This window comes from Procambarus clarkii, chromosome 43 (genome assembly GCF_040958095.1).
Source record: "Procambarus clarkii isolate CNS0578487 chromosome 43, FALCON_Pclarkii_2.0, whole genome shotgun sequence".
Classification (NCBI taxonomy): Eukaryota; Metazoa; Arthropoda; class Malacostraca; order Decapoda; family Cambaridae; genus Procambarus; species Procambarus clarkii.
The window spans coordinates 33,500,187-33,514,423 of NC_091192.1; the positions used below are offsets into that span (position 1 = coordinate 33,500,187).

The 14,237-nt window shown below is 55.0% G+C and overlaps 3 protein-coding genes across 3 annotated transcripts in view; 1 reads left to right on the plus strand and 2 right to left on the minus strand.

Moving 5' to 3' along the window:
- The window catches only part of LOC138349978 (potassium voltage-gated channel protein Shab-like), a 588,390-nt gene that overhangs the window by 94,422 nt on the left and 479,731 nt on the right, over positions 1-14,237 (minus strand). The gene's annotated exons all lie outside the window — the stretch shown is intronic.
- On the minus strand, positions 3,396-4,250 carry LOC138349937 (S-antigen protein-like). Its single transcript, XM_069299936.1, has one exon. It carries the CDS (start codon positions 4,248-4,250, stop codon positions 3,396-3,398), a length of 855 nt encoding a protein of 284 aa, XP_069156037.1.
- On the plus strand, positions 4,266-5,447 carry LOC123755678 (uncharacterized). Its single transcript, XM_045738405.1, has one exon. It carries the CDS (start codon positions 4,266-4,268, stop codon positions 5,445-5,447), a length of 1,182 nt encoding a protein of 393 aa, XP_045594361.1.

The following is a 14,237-nucleotide window of genomic DNA, read 5'->3' on the forward strand; positions in this document are numbered from 1 at the left end:
AGAAAGAACTTTTTTAGTGTCAGAGTGGTTGACAAATGGAATGCATTAGGGGGTGATGTGGTGGAGGCTGACTCCATACACAGTTTCAAGTGTAGATATGACAGAGCCCGATAGGCTCATGAATCTGTACACCTGTTGATTGACGGTTGAGAGGCGGGACCAAAGAGCCAGAGCTCAACCCCCGCAAACACAACTAGGTGAGTACAACTAGGTGAGTACACACACACACACACACACACACACACACACACACACACACACACACACACACACACACACACACACAAACACACAAACACACACACACAAACACACACACACACACACACACACACACACAAACACACAAACACACACACACACACACACACACAAAAGCAGCAGAAATTTTGAAGAGATCAGTATTCAAATAATACAATTCTGAACACTGTTACAGTAAACACTTTCCGTGGAAGGACAAACAATGGTTGTTGTTGTGTGTTACGAACCCGGATCCAGCGTCCGAGCCTGGAGCAGTGACAACCACGCCATCTGTGGGTCAGCTCCCGAAACCCCCGCCAAACGGACGACGACACCTGGTGAGGACAGCGTGTACTGGCCTCGAGGACAAGTTTCCAGTCTGGTTCCGCGCTCAACACCGCCGCTCCTGACCTCTGGTGAGGTGGTGCTCCGACGACAGCGCCATCTATGGGCTGGATACGTCAAGTGTTTGTGCCCGAGCCCGTAAGTGAGGTGTATTAGTGTCCCGGTTATTGATGACGTGTCTGCTTACAGAGCCGACCTGGGACCACTGTGATGGAAGTGGAGTCAGTCTACCCGAGGCAGCCAGTCTCCATACCTTGAACGTTGCTGCAGCTGTTGTGAAGTCGTCCTCCCGGAAGAACACTGTGGTGTGTTAGCCTGCCAGTGGAGTGGCAGTAAGAGGATTTACCCGGGACCGACTGTTGGAGACGATCATCCACTGGGGTATTGAGGACAGGAGGGTGATTTGTGATATCACACGAGACTCCTGTCTAGGGCGTACCCCATATATCGTTCGTGGAGTGGCCGCACCAGCCTTGGTGGCTCAGTACCTGCCAGCAGACCAGCTGGACGTGTGGTTGACGGCCTCCACGACGGTGCCCCCAGTGGACCTGTGTTTTGGCTGACCTGTGGCCAGGGTAGGCTCAACTTCTTTGGATATTTCGTTGTGTGGCCACGAAGAAGCACCAAGGACTCGGCACCGAGAGTTGTGGCACCAGCGTCTTCAGCAGAAGACAACGATTATGGATTAATCCCCTTGTATAGTGTTAATACCCTCCCCCTGTGCACTCTTTGATTTTATATATTTAATTGGTGATGGTAATAAGTATAATATTAAGTTCTTAACTTTCTTTCCCTACTCCCTTTAAGTTACTTACGTCACGGATCTCATCCCTTGATAGCCACTACTGGCTCGGGAACGGATACATTATATCTTCCTCTAACAACATCAGAGTAAGGACCCCGTTGCGTCCCGAGAGGGCCGTAACATTGTGAGTTGTAACCCCTTCCCCCTCCACCTTCCCCTCCCCCCTCCCCTCCCCCTCCCTCTCTCCCCTACCCCTCCCCCCTCCACCTCCCCCTCCCCCCTCCCCTCCCCCTCCCCACCTCCACCCCTCCCCTCCACCTCCCCCCTCCCCTCCCCTCCACCCCTCCCCTCCCCCTCCACCTCCCCCTCCCCCCTCACCTCCCCCTCCCCCCTCCCCTCCCCCTCCCTCTCTCTTGAGAATGGTTTAGTGTCAATAGAGAGGATCCATTACCTATACAGAAGGGACGTGTCAATACTGAAGGGTTAAGTATCAACACAGAAGGGTCCAGAGTCAATACAGGTGGGGGCAAGTGTCAATATAGTAGGGGCAAGGGTCAATATAGTAGGGGCAAGTGTCAATATAGTAGGGGCAAGGGTCAATATAGTAGGGGCAAGGGTCAATATAGTAGGGGCAAGGGTCAATATAGTAGGGGCAAGGGTCAACACAGTAGGGGCAAGGGTCAATACAGTAGGGGCAAGGGTCAATACAGTAGGGGCAAATCAATACAGTAGGGGCAAGGGCCAACACAGTAGGGGCAAGGGTCAACACAGTAGGGACAAGGGTCAATACAGTAGGGGCAAGGGTCAACACAGTAGGGGCAAGGGTCAACACAGTAGGGGCAAGGGGCAATACAGTAGGGGCAAGGGTCAATACAGTAGAGGCAAGGGTCAATACAGTAGGGGCAAGGGTCAACACAGTAGGGGCAAGGGTCAACACAGTAAGGACAAGGGTCAACACAGTAGGGGCAAGGGGCAATACAGTAGGGGCAAGGGTCAATACAGTAGAGGCAAGGGTCAATACAGTAGGGGCAAGGGTCAACACAGTAGGGGCAAGGGTCAACACAGTAAGGACAAGGGTCAACACAGTAGGGGCAAGGGTCAACACAGTAGGGGCAAGGGTCAACACAGTAGGGGCCAGGGTCAACACAGTAGGGGCAAGGGTCAACACAGTAGGGGCAAGGGTCAACACAGTAGGGGCAAGGGGCAATACAGTAGGGGCAAGGGTCAATACAGTAGAGGCAAGGGTCAATACAGTAGGGGCAAGGGTCAATACAGTAGAGGCAAGGGTCAATACAGTAGGGGCAAGGGATTGAGCCCTGGGGCCAGGGACGGAAACTACCCCTGGGGCCAGGGACATAGACTACCCCTGGGGCCAGGGACGGGGACTACCCCTGGGGCCAGGGACATAGACTACCCCTGGGGCCAGGGACATAGACTACCCCTGGGGCCAGGGACGGGGACTACTCCTGGGGCCAGGGACGGAGACTACCCCTGGGGCCAGGGACGGGGACTACCCCTGGGGCCAGGGACGGAGACTACCCCTGGGGCCAGGGTAGGAGACTACCCCTGGGGGCCCGGGGACCACCTGCAACAGGGGACACCCAGACAAGGAAGAGTGCCAGTGCCACAGGGAAAAGTGTGCCAGGCAGGATATTAAAGATGTGTGGAGGAGAGGGGGGGCAGGGGAGGCACTACCCCATCCCAGCCCCCAGCCCCCCTAGCCCCAGGCACCGCCCCCCCAGCCCCCCAGGGACAGCTATCAACAGCCAATCAGGGGTGTCACCTCCCCCATCAGTCCTGCCCTGAGTGGACCCCACACGCCCTACCCCAGCATTCACACACACACACAACGTTTATACACCGGCATTTATACCCCAGGACCCCAGCCTCTGGACCCCAGCCTCTGGACCCCAGTCTCTGGACCCCAGCCTCTGGACCCCAGTCTCTGGACCCCAGCCTCTGGATCCCCAGTCTCTGGACCCCAGTCTCTGGATCCCAGCCTCTGGACCCCAGCCTCTGGACCCCAGTCTCTGGATCCCAGCCTCTGGACCCCAGTCTCTGGACCCTAGCCTCTGGACCCCAGCCTCTGGACCCTAGCCTCTGGACCCCAGCTTCTGAACCCCAGCCTCTGGACCCCAGCCTCTGGACCCCAGTCTCTGGACCCTAGCCTCTGGACCCCAGCCTCTGGACTCCAGTCTCTGGACCCTAGCCTTTGGACCCCAGCTTCTGGACCCCAGCTTCTGGACCCCAGCCTCTGGACCCCAGTCTCTGGACCCCACTCTCTGGACCACAGCATCTGGTCACCGTTGCTACGGTGCATCTGGTCACCGTTGCTACGGTGCATCTGGCCACCGTTGCTACGGTGCATCTGGTCACCGTTGCTACGGTGCATCTGGTCACCGTTGCTACGGTGCATCTGGTCACCGTTGCTACGGTGCATCTGGTCACCGTTGCTACGGTGCATCTGGCCACCGTTGCTACGGTGCATCTGGCCACCGTTGCTACGGTGCATCTGGCCCCCGTTGCTACGGTGCATCTGGCCCCCGTTGCTACGGTGCATCTGGTCACCGTTGCTACAGTGCATCTGGTCACCGTTGCTACGGTGCATCTGGTCACCGTTGCTACGGTGCATCTGGTCACCGTTGCTACGGTGCATCTGGCCACCGTTGCTACGGTGCATCTGGCCCCCGTTGCTACGGTGCATCTGGCCCCCGTTGCTACGGTGCATCTGGCCCCCGTTGCTACGGTGCATCTGGTCACCGTTGCTACGGTGCATCTGGTCACCGTTGCTACGGTGCATCTGGCCACCGTTGCTATGGTGCATCTGGCCACCGTTGCTACGGTGCATCTGGTCACCGTTGCTACGGTGCATCTGGTCACCGTTGCTACGGTGCATCTGGCCACCGTTGCTATGGTGCATCTGGCCACCGTTGCTATGGTGCCTCTAACCACCGTTGCTACGGTGCATCTGGCCACCGTTGCTACGGTGCATCTGGCCACCGTTGCTACGGTGCATCTGGCCACCGTTGCTACGGTGCATCTGGCCACCGTTGCTACGGTGCATCTGGCCACCGTTGCTTTGGTGCCTCTAACCACCGTTGCTACGGTGCATCTAACCACCGTTGCTACGGTGCATCTGGCCACCGTTGCTATGGTGCCTCTAACCACCGTTGCTACGGTGCATCTGGCCACCGTTGCTACGGTGCATCTAACCACCGTTGCTACGGTGTATCTAACCACCGTTGCTACGGTGCATCTGGCCACCGTTGCTACGGTGCATCTGGCCACCGTTGCTACGGTGCATCTGGCCACCGTTGCTACGGTGCATCTGGCCACCGTTGCTACGGTGCATCTGGCCACCGTTGCTTTGGTGCCTCTAACCACCGTTGCTACGGTGCATCTAACCACCGTTGCTACGGTGCATCTGGCCACCGTTGCTATGGTGCCTCTAACCACCGTTGCTACGGTGCATCTGGCCACCGTTGCTACGGTGCATCTAACCACCGTTGCTACGGTGTATCTAACCACCGTTGCTACGGTGTATCTGGCCACCGTTGCTTTGGTGCCTCTAACCACCGTTGCTACGGTGCATCTAACCACCGTTGCTACGGTGCATCTGGCCACCGTTGCTATGGTGCCTCTAACCACCGTTGCAACGGTGCATCTGGCCACCGTTGCTATGGTGCCTCTAACCACCGTTGCTACGGTGCATCTAACCACCGTTGCTACGGTGTATCTAACCACCGTTGCTACGGTGTATCTGGCCACCGTTGCTTTGTTGCCTCTAACCACCGTTGCTACGGTGTATCTAACCACCGTTGCTACGGTGCATCTGGCCACCGTTGCTATGGTGCCTCTAACCACCGTTGCTACGGTGCATCTGGCCACCGTTGCTACGGTGCATCTAACCACCGTTGCTACGGTGTATCTAACCACCGTTGCTACGGTGCATCCGGCCACCGTTGCTATGGTGCTTCTAACCACCGTTGCTACGGTGCATCTGGCCACCGTTGCTATGGTGCCTCTAACCACCGTTGCTACGGTGTATCTGGCCACCGTTGCTACGGTGTATCTGGCCACCGTTGCTACGGGGGAATTAAAATTGAAGTTAATCTGATGAGTTAAATGAGTTAATCTCATGTAAAGTGAATCCTTCCAAGTAGACTTTACCGTAAGTGAAGGACGAATTTGTATTTTTTATTGCATAATTCTTAAGTGTGTTACTACTTTATGACATCACACTTATCAGGTCAATACAGGTTTAGGAGCCCAGCAGACTCCCTAGGTGTGAGAGTGGTTGGGCTCTCCTCACCCCTCACCCGTCGCCACCCCGTCACCATCCAGCCTCTGAGGAGTTCAACTCTAACCATCCGCTCATTTCTTGACTCAAGTTCTGACAATTTGAGACCTTCAAAGGGGAAGTGTAATCGGGGTGGCAATTTCCGTAGAGTTTTTTGTACTTCTCTTTGTTGTTCTTGTTAGTTTATTGTACTGTTGGGGCAACGGAGCACGTGCAGCCCTAGTGCACGTGTGTACACGTCCCAGGGCTGCTCTATTGTGTACACGTCCCAGGGCTGCTCTAGTGTGTACATGTACCAGGGCTGCTCTAGTGTGTACATGTACCAGGGCTGCTCTAGTGTGTACATGTACCAGGGCTGCTCTAGTGTGTACACGTACCAGGGCTGCTCTAGTGTGTACACGTACCTGGGCTGCTCTAGTGTGTACACGTACCAGGGCTGCTCTAGTGTGTACATGTACCAGGGCTGCTCTAGTGTGTACACGTACCAGGGCTGCTCTAGTGTGTACATGTACCTGGGCTGCTCTAGTGTGTACACGTACCAGGGCTGCTCTAGTGTGTACACGTACCAGAGCTGCTCTAGTGTGTACATGTACCAGGGCTGCTCTAGTGTGTACATGTACCTGGGCTGCTCTAGTGTGTACATGTACCAGGGCTGCTCTAGTGTGTACATGTACCAGGGCTGCTCTAGTGTGTACATGTACCAGGGCTGCTCTAGTGTGTACACGTACCTGGGCTGCTCTAGTGTGTACACGTCCCAGGGCTGCTCTAGTGTGTACATGTACCAGGGCTGCTCTAGTGTGTACATGTACCTGGGCTGCTCTAGTGTGTACATGTACCAGGGCTGCTCTAGTGTGTACATGTACCAGGGCTGCTCTAGTGTGTACATGTACCAGGGCTGCTCTAGTGTGTACATGTACCAGGGCTGCTCTAGTGTGTACACGTACCAAGGCTGCTCTAGTGTGTACATGTACCAGAGCTGCTCTAGTGTGTACATGTACCAAGGCTGCTCTAGTGTGTACATGTACCAGGGCTGCTCTAGTGTGTACATGTACCAGGGCTGCTCTAGTGTGTACACGTACCAGGGCTGCTCTAGTGTGTACATGTACCAGGGCTGCTCTAGTGTGTACATGTACCAGGGCTGCTCTAGTGTGTACATGTACCAGGGCTGCTCTAGTGTGTACACGTACCAGGGCTGCTCTAGTGTGTACACGTACCAGAGCTGCTCTAGTGTGTACACGTCCCAGGGCTGCTCTAGTGTGTACATGTACCAGGGCTGCTCTAGTGTGTACATGTACCAGGGCTGCTCTAGTGTGTACATGTACCTGGGCTGCTCTAGTGTGTACACGTACCAGGGCTGCTCTAGTGTGTACACGTACCTGGGCTGCTCTAGTGTGTACACGTACCTGGGCTGCTCTAGTGTGTACATGTACCAGGGCTGCTCTAGTGTGTACATGTACCAGGGCTGCTCTAGTGTGTACATGTACCTGGGCTGCTCTAGTGTGTACACGTACCTGGGCTGCTCTAGTGTGTACACGTACCAGAGCTGCTCTAGTGTGTACACGTACCTGGGCTGCTCTAGTGTGTACATGTACCTGGGCTGCTCTAGTGTGTACACGTACCTGGGCTGCTCTAGTGTGTACATGTACCTGGGCTGCTCTAGTGTGTACACGTACCAGGGCTGCTCTAGTGTGTACACGTACCTGGGCTGCTCTAGTGTGTACACGTACCAGGGCTGCTCTAGTGTGTACACGTACCTGGGCTGCTCTAGTGTGTACACGTACCAGGGCTGCTCTAGTGTGTACATGTACCAGGGCTGCTCTAGTGTGTACACGTACCTGGGCTGCTCTAGTGTGTACACGTACCAGGGCTGCTCTAGTGTGTACATGTACCTGGGCTGCTCTAGTGTGTACACGTACCAGGGCTGCTCTAGTGTGTACATGTACCAGGGCTGCTCTAGTGTGTACATGTACCTGGGCTGCTCTAGTGTGTACATGTACCAGGGCTGCTCTAGTGTGTACATGTACCAGGGCTGCTCTAGTGTGTACATGTACCTGGGCTGCTCTAGTGTGTACATGTACCAGAGCTGCTCTAGTGTGTACACGTACCAGGGCTGCTCTAGTGTGTACACGTACCAGGGCTGCTCTAGTGTGTACATGTACCAGGGCTGCTCTAGTGTGTACACGTACCTGGGCTGCTCTAGTGTGGACACGTACCAGGGCTGCTCTAGTGTGTACACGTACCTGGGCTGCTCTAGTGTGGACACGTACCAGGGCTGCTCTAGTGTGTACACGTACCTGGGCTGCTCTAGTGTGTACATGTACCAGGGCTGCTCTAGTGTGTACATGTACCAGAGCTGCTCTAGTGTGTACATGTACCAGGGCTGCTCTAGTGTGTACATGTACCAGGGCTGCTCTAGTGTGTACACGTACCAGAGCTGCTCTAGTGTGTACATGTACCAGGGCTGCTCTAGTGTGTACACGTACCAGAGCTGCTCTAGTGTGTACACGTACCAGGGCTGCTCTAGTGTGTACATGTACCAGAGCTGCTCTAGTGTGTACATGTACCAGAGCTGCTCTAGTGTGTACACGTACCAGGGCTGCTCTAGTGTGTACACGTACCTGGGCTGCTCTAGTGTGTACATGTACCAGGGCTGCTCTAGTGTGTACACGTACCAAGGCTGCTCTAGTGTGTACACGTACCTGGGCTGCTCTAGTGTGTACATGTACCAAGGCTGCTCTAGTGTGTACATGTACCAAGGCTGCTCTAGTGTGTACATGTACCAGAGCTGCTCTAGTGTGTACATGTACCAGGGCTGCTCTAGTGTGTACACGTCCCAGGGCTGCTCTAGTGTGTACATGTACCAGGGCTGCTCTAGTGTGTACACGTACCAAGGCTGCTCTAGTGTGTACATGTACCAAGGCTGCTCTAGTGTGTACATGTACCAGAGCTGCTCTAGTGTGTACATGTACCAGGGCTGCTCTAGTGTGTACACGTCCCAGGGCTGCTCTAGTGTGTACATGTACCAGGGCTGCTCTAGTGTGTACACGTCCCAGGGCTGCTCTAGTGTGTACACGTCCCAGGGCTGCTCTAGTGTGTACATGTACCAGGGCTGCTCTAGTGTGTACACGTACCAGGGCTGCTCTAGTGTGTACATGTACCAAGGCTGCTCTAGTGTGTACATGTACCAAGGCTGCTCTAGTGTGTACATGTACCAGGGCTGCTCTAGTGTGTACATGTACCAGGGCTGCTCTAGTGTGTACATGTACCAGGGCTGCTCTAGTGTGTACATGTACCAGAGCTGCTCTAGTGTGTACATGTACCAGGGCTGCTCTAGTGTGTACACGTACCAGGGCTGCTCTAGTGTGTACATGTACCAGAGCTGCTCTAGTGTGTACATGTACCAGGGCTGCTCTAGTGTGTACATGTACCAGAGCTGCTCTAGTGTGTACATGTACCAGGGCTGCTCTAGTGTGTACATGTACCAGGGCTGCTCTAGTGTGTACATGTACCTGGGCTGCTCTAGTGTGTACATGTACCTGGGCTGCTCTATTGTGTACATGTACCTGGGCTGCTCTAGTGTGTACATGTACCTGGGCTGCTCTAGTGTGTACATGTACCAGGGCTGCTCTAGTGTGTACACGTACCAAGGCTGCTCTAGTGTGTACACGTACCAGGGCTGCTCTAGTGTGTACACGTACCAAGGCTGCTCTAGTGTGTACACGTACCTGGGCTGCTCTAGTGTGTACATGTACCAGGGCTGCTCTAGTGTGTACACGTACCTGGGCTGCTCTAGTGTGTACACGTACCTGGGCTGCTCTATTGTGTACACGTACCAGAGCTGCTCTAGTGTGTACACGTACCAGAGCTGCTCTAGTGTGTACATGTACCAGGGCTGCTCTAGTGTGTACACGTACCAAGGCTGCTCTAGTGTGTACACGTACCAGGGCTGCTCTAGTGTGTACATGTACCTGGGCTGCTCTAGTGTGTACACGTACCAGAGCTGCTCTAGTGTGTACACGTACCAGAGCTGCTCTAGTGTGTACACGTACCAGGGCTGCTCTAGTGTGTACATGTACCTGGGCTGCTCTAGTGTGTACACGTACCTGGGCTGCACTAGTGTGTACACGTACCAGAGCTGCTCTAGTGTGTACACGTACCAGGGCTGCTCTAGTGTGTACATGTACCTGGGCTGCTCTATTGTGTACACGTACCAGAGCTGCTCTAGTGTGTACATGTACCTGGGCTGCTCTAGTGTGTACACGTACCAGGGCTGCTCTATTGTGTACATGTACCAGGGCTGCTCTAGTGTGTACATGTACCTGGGCTGCTCTAGTGTGTACATGTACCAGGGCTGCTCTAGTGTGTACACGTACCAGGGCTGCTCTAGTGTGTACATGTACCAGAGCTGCTCTAGTGTGTACACGTACCAGGGCTGCTCTAGTGTGTACATGTACCAGGGCTGCTCTAGTGTGTACATGTACCAAGGCTGCTCTAGTGTGTACACGTACCAAGGCTGCTCTAGTGTGTACATGTACCAGGGCTGCTCTAGTGTGTACACGTACCAGGGCTGCTCTAGTGTGTACACGTACCAGGGCTGCTCTAGTGTGTACATGTACCAGAGCTGCTCTAGTGTGTACATGTACCTGGGCTGCTCTAGTGTGTACATGTACCAGGGCTGCTCTAGTGTGTACACGTACCAGAGCTGCTCTAGTGTGTACACGTACCAGGGCTGCTCTAGTGTGTACACGTACCAGGGCTGCTCTAGTGTGTACACGTACCAGGGCTGCTCTAGTGTGTACACGTACCTGGGCTGCTCTAGTGTGTACATGTACCAGGGCTGCTCTAGTGTGTACATGTACCTGGGCTGCTCTAGTGTGTACACGTACCAGGGCTGCTCTAGTGTGTACACGTACCTGGGCTGCTCTAGTGTGTACACGTACCAGGGCTGCTCTAGTGTGTACATGTACCTGGGCTGCTCTATTGTGTACATGTACCTGGGCTGCTCTAGTGTGTACATGTACCAGAGCTGCTCTAGTGTGTACACGTACCAGGGCTGCTCTAGTGTGTACACGTACCAGGGCTGCTCTAGTGTGTACACGTACCTGGGCTGCTCTAGTGTGTACACGTACCTGGGCTGCTCTAGTGTGTACATGTACCAAGGCTGCTCTAGTGTGTACATGTACCAAGGCTGCTCTAGTGTGTACATGTACCAGAGCTGCTCTAGTGTGTACATGTACCAGGGCTGCTCTAGTGTGTACACGTACCAAGGCTGCTCTAGTGTGTACATGTACCAGAGCTGCTCTAGTGTGTACATGTACCTGGGCTGCTCTAGTGTGTACACGTACCAAGGCTGCTCTAGTGTGTACACGTACCAGGGCTGCTCTAGTGTGTACATGTACCAAGGCTGCTCTAGTGTGTACACGTACCAGGGCTGCTCTAGTGTGTACACGTACCTGGGCTGCTCTAGTGTGTACACGTACCTGGGCTGCTCTAGTGTGTACACGTACCTGGGCTGCTCTAGTGTGTACACGTACCTGGGCTGCTCTAGTGTGTACACGTACCTGGGCTGCTCTAGTGTGTACACGTACCTGGGCTGCTCTAGTGTGTACATGTACCAGAGCTGCTCTAGTGTGTACACGTACCAGGGCTGCTCTAGTGTGTACACGTACCAGAGCTGCTCTAGTGTGTACATGTACCAAGGCTGCTCTAGTGTGTACACGTACCTGGGCTGCTCTAGTGTGTACATGTACCAGAGCTGCTCTAGTGTGTACACGTACCTGGGCTGCTCTAGTGTGTACATGTACCAGGGCTGCTCTAGTGTGTACATGTACCAGAGCTGCTCTAGTGTGTACACGTACCTGGGCTGCTCTAGTGTGTACATGTACCAGAGCTGCTCTAGTGTGTACACGTACCTGGGCTGCTCTAGTGTGTACATGTACCAGGGCTGCTCTAGTGTGTACATGTACCTGGGCTGCTCTAGTGTGTACACGTACCAAGGCTGCTCTAGTGTGTACACGTACCTGGGCTGCTCTAGTGTGTACACGTACCAGGGCTGCTCTAGTGTGTACATGTACCTGGGCTGCTCTAGTGTGTACACGTACCAGGGCTGCTCTAGTGTGTACACGTACCAGGGCTGCTCTAGTGTGTACATGTACCTGGGCTGCTCTAGTGTGTACACGTACCAGGGCTGCTCTAGTGTGTACATGTACCTGGGCTGCTCTAGTGTGTACATGTACCAGGGCTGCTCTAGTGTGTACATGTACCAGAGCTGCTCTAGTGTGTACATGTACCAGAGCTGCTCTAGTGTGTACACTAGGTGAGAGGGAGAGGGGGTGAGAGGGAGGGAGGGAGAGAAGTGAGAGGGAGGGAGGGAGAGAAGTGAGATGGAGGGAGGGAGAGGGAGAGAGAGGGAGGGAGAGTAGTGAGAGTGAGGGAGAGGAGGGTGAGAGCTGACGACCCTTGATCAACGTCAATACTCTTATATTATTTAACTCTCACTCTCTCACTCTCCCAATTTGGCTGCGCCTCTCACTGTCCGTGTTTATCACGTCTCCTCCCTCCCAGTATTGCTCTCACCTCCCTGACAACAAGAGAAAGTGAGAGTGAGAACAGAGAGAGCTGTTAAGAGGTGAGATGAGGGAGAGAGAGAGAGAGAGATCCCAGAAACCATCCCAGCCACTATCCCAGCCACCATCCCAGCCACCCCAGCCACCATCCCAGCCACCATCCCAGCCACCATCCCACCCATCCCAGCCACCATCCCAGCCACCATCCCACCCATCCCAGCCACCATCCCAGCCACCATCCCAGCCACCATCCCAGCCACCCATCCCAGCCACCATCCCAGCCACCATCGCAGCCACCCCAGCCACCATCCCAGCCACCATCCCACCCATCCCAGCCACCATCCCAGCCACCATCCCCGCCACCCATCCCAGCTCCCATCCCAGCCACCATCCCAGCCACCATCCCAGCCACCATTCCAGCCACCATCCCAGCCACCATCCCAGCCACCATCCCAGCCACCATCCCAGCCACCATCCCAGCCACCATTCCAGCCACCATCCCAGCCACCATCCCAGCCACCATCCCAGTCACCATCCCAGCCACCATCCCAGCCACCATCCCAGCCACCCATCCCAGCCACCATTCCAGCCACCATCCCAGCCACCATCCCAGCCACCATCCCAGCTACCATCCCAGCCACCATTCCAGCCACCATTCCAGCCACCATCCCAGCCACCATCCCAGCCACCATCCCAGCCACCATCCCAGCCACCATCCCAGTCACCATCCCAGCCACCATCCCAGCCACCATCCCAGCCACCCATCCCAGCCACCATTCCAGCCACCATCCCAGCCACCATCCCAGCCACCATCCCAGCTACCATCCCAGCCACCATTCCAGCCACCATTCCAGCCACCATCCCAGCCACCATCCCAGCCACCATCCCAGCCACCATCCCAGCCACCATCCCAGTCACCATCCCAGCCACCATCCCAGGCACCATCCCAGCCACCATCCCAGCCAACATCCCAGCCACCATCCCAGCCACCATCCCAGCCACCATCCCAGTCACCATCCCAGCCACCATCCCAGCCACCCATCCAAGCCACCATCCAAGCCACCCATCCCAGCCACAATCCCAGCCATCTGCGGCATATGCGAGGCTGGCTAACATCAGAACAGCGTTCAGGAACCTGTGTAAGGAATCATTCAGAATCTTGTACACCACATATGTAAGACCAATCCTGGAGTATGCGGCCCCAGCATGGAGCCCGTACCTTGTCAAGCACAAGACGAAGCTGGAAAAAGTCCAAAGGTATGCCACTAGACTAGTCCCAGAACTAAGAGGCATGAGTTACGAGGAAAGGCTGCGGGAAATGCACCTTACGACACTGGAAGACAGAAGAGTAAGGGGAGACATGATCACAACCTACAAAATTCTCATGGATAGATAAGGATAAACCGTAAACACTGGTGGTACGCGAACAAGGGGACACAGGTGGAAACTGAGTACCCACATGAGCCACAGGGACGTTAGAAGGAACTTTTTCAGTGTCAGAGTAGTTAACGGATGGAATGCATTAGGCAGTGATGTGGTGGAGGCTGACTCCATACACAGTTTCAAGTGTAGATATGATAGAGCCCAGTAGGCTCAGGAACCTGTACACCAGTTGATTGACGGTTGAGAGGCGGGACCAAAGAGCCAAAGCTCAACCCCCGCAAGCACAAATGTACCAACAATACACTGTATGGTCACCACATGCTGCCACCAACAACCTTGTGTATCAAGTTATCACAAGACCAGCCTGGGGAGTCGAACGTGATGGAACAGACTCAGAGAGCGTGGTGACGCGGTGGAACAGACTCACAGAGCGTGGTGACGTGGTGGAACAGACTCACAGAGCGTGGTGACGTGGTGGAACAGACTCACAGAGCGTGGTGACGTGGTGGAACAGACTCACAGAGCGTGGTGACGTGATGGAACAGACCCAGAGAGCGTGGTGACGTGATGGAACAGACCCAGAGAGCGTGGTGACGTGATGGAACAGACCCAGAGAGCGTGGTGACGTGGTGGAACAGACCCAGAGAGCGTGGTGACG

Excerpts from the sequence above, each read along its gene's own strand:
- LOC138349937 (XM_069299936.1), bottom strand. The coding sequence starts at position 4,250 with ATGCACCATAGCAACGGTGGCCAGATGCACCGTAGCAACGGTGACCAG.
- LOC123755678 (XM_045738405.1), top strand. The coding sequence starts at position 4,266 with ATGGTGCCTCTAACCACCGTTGCTACGGTGCATCTGGCCACCGTTGCT.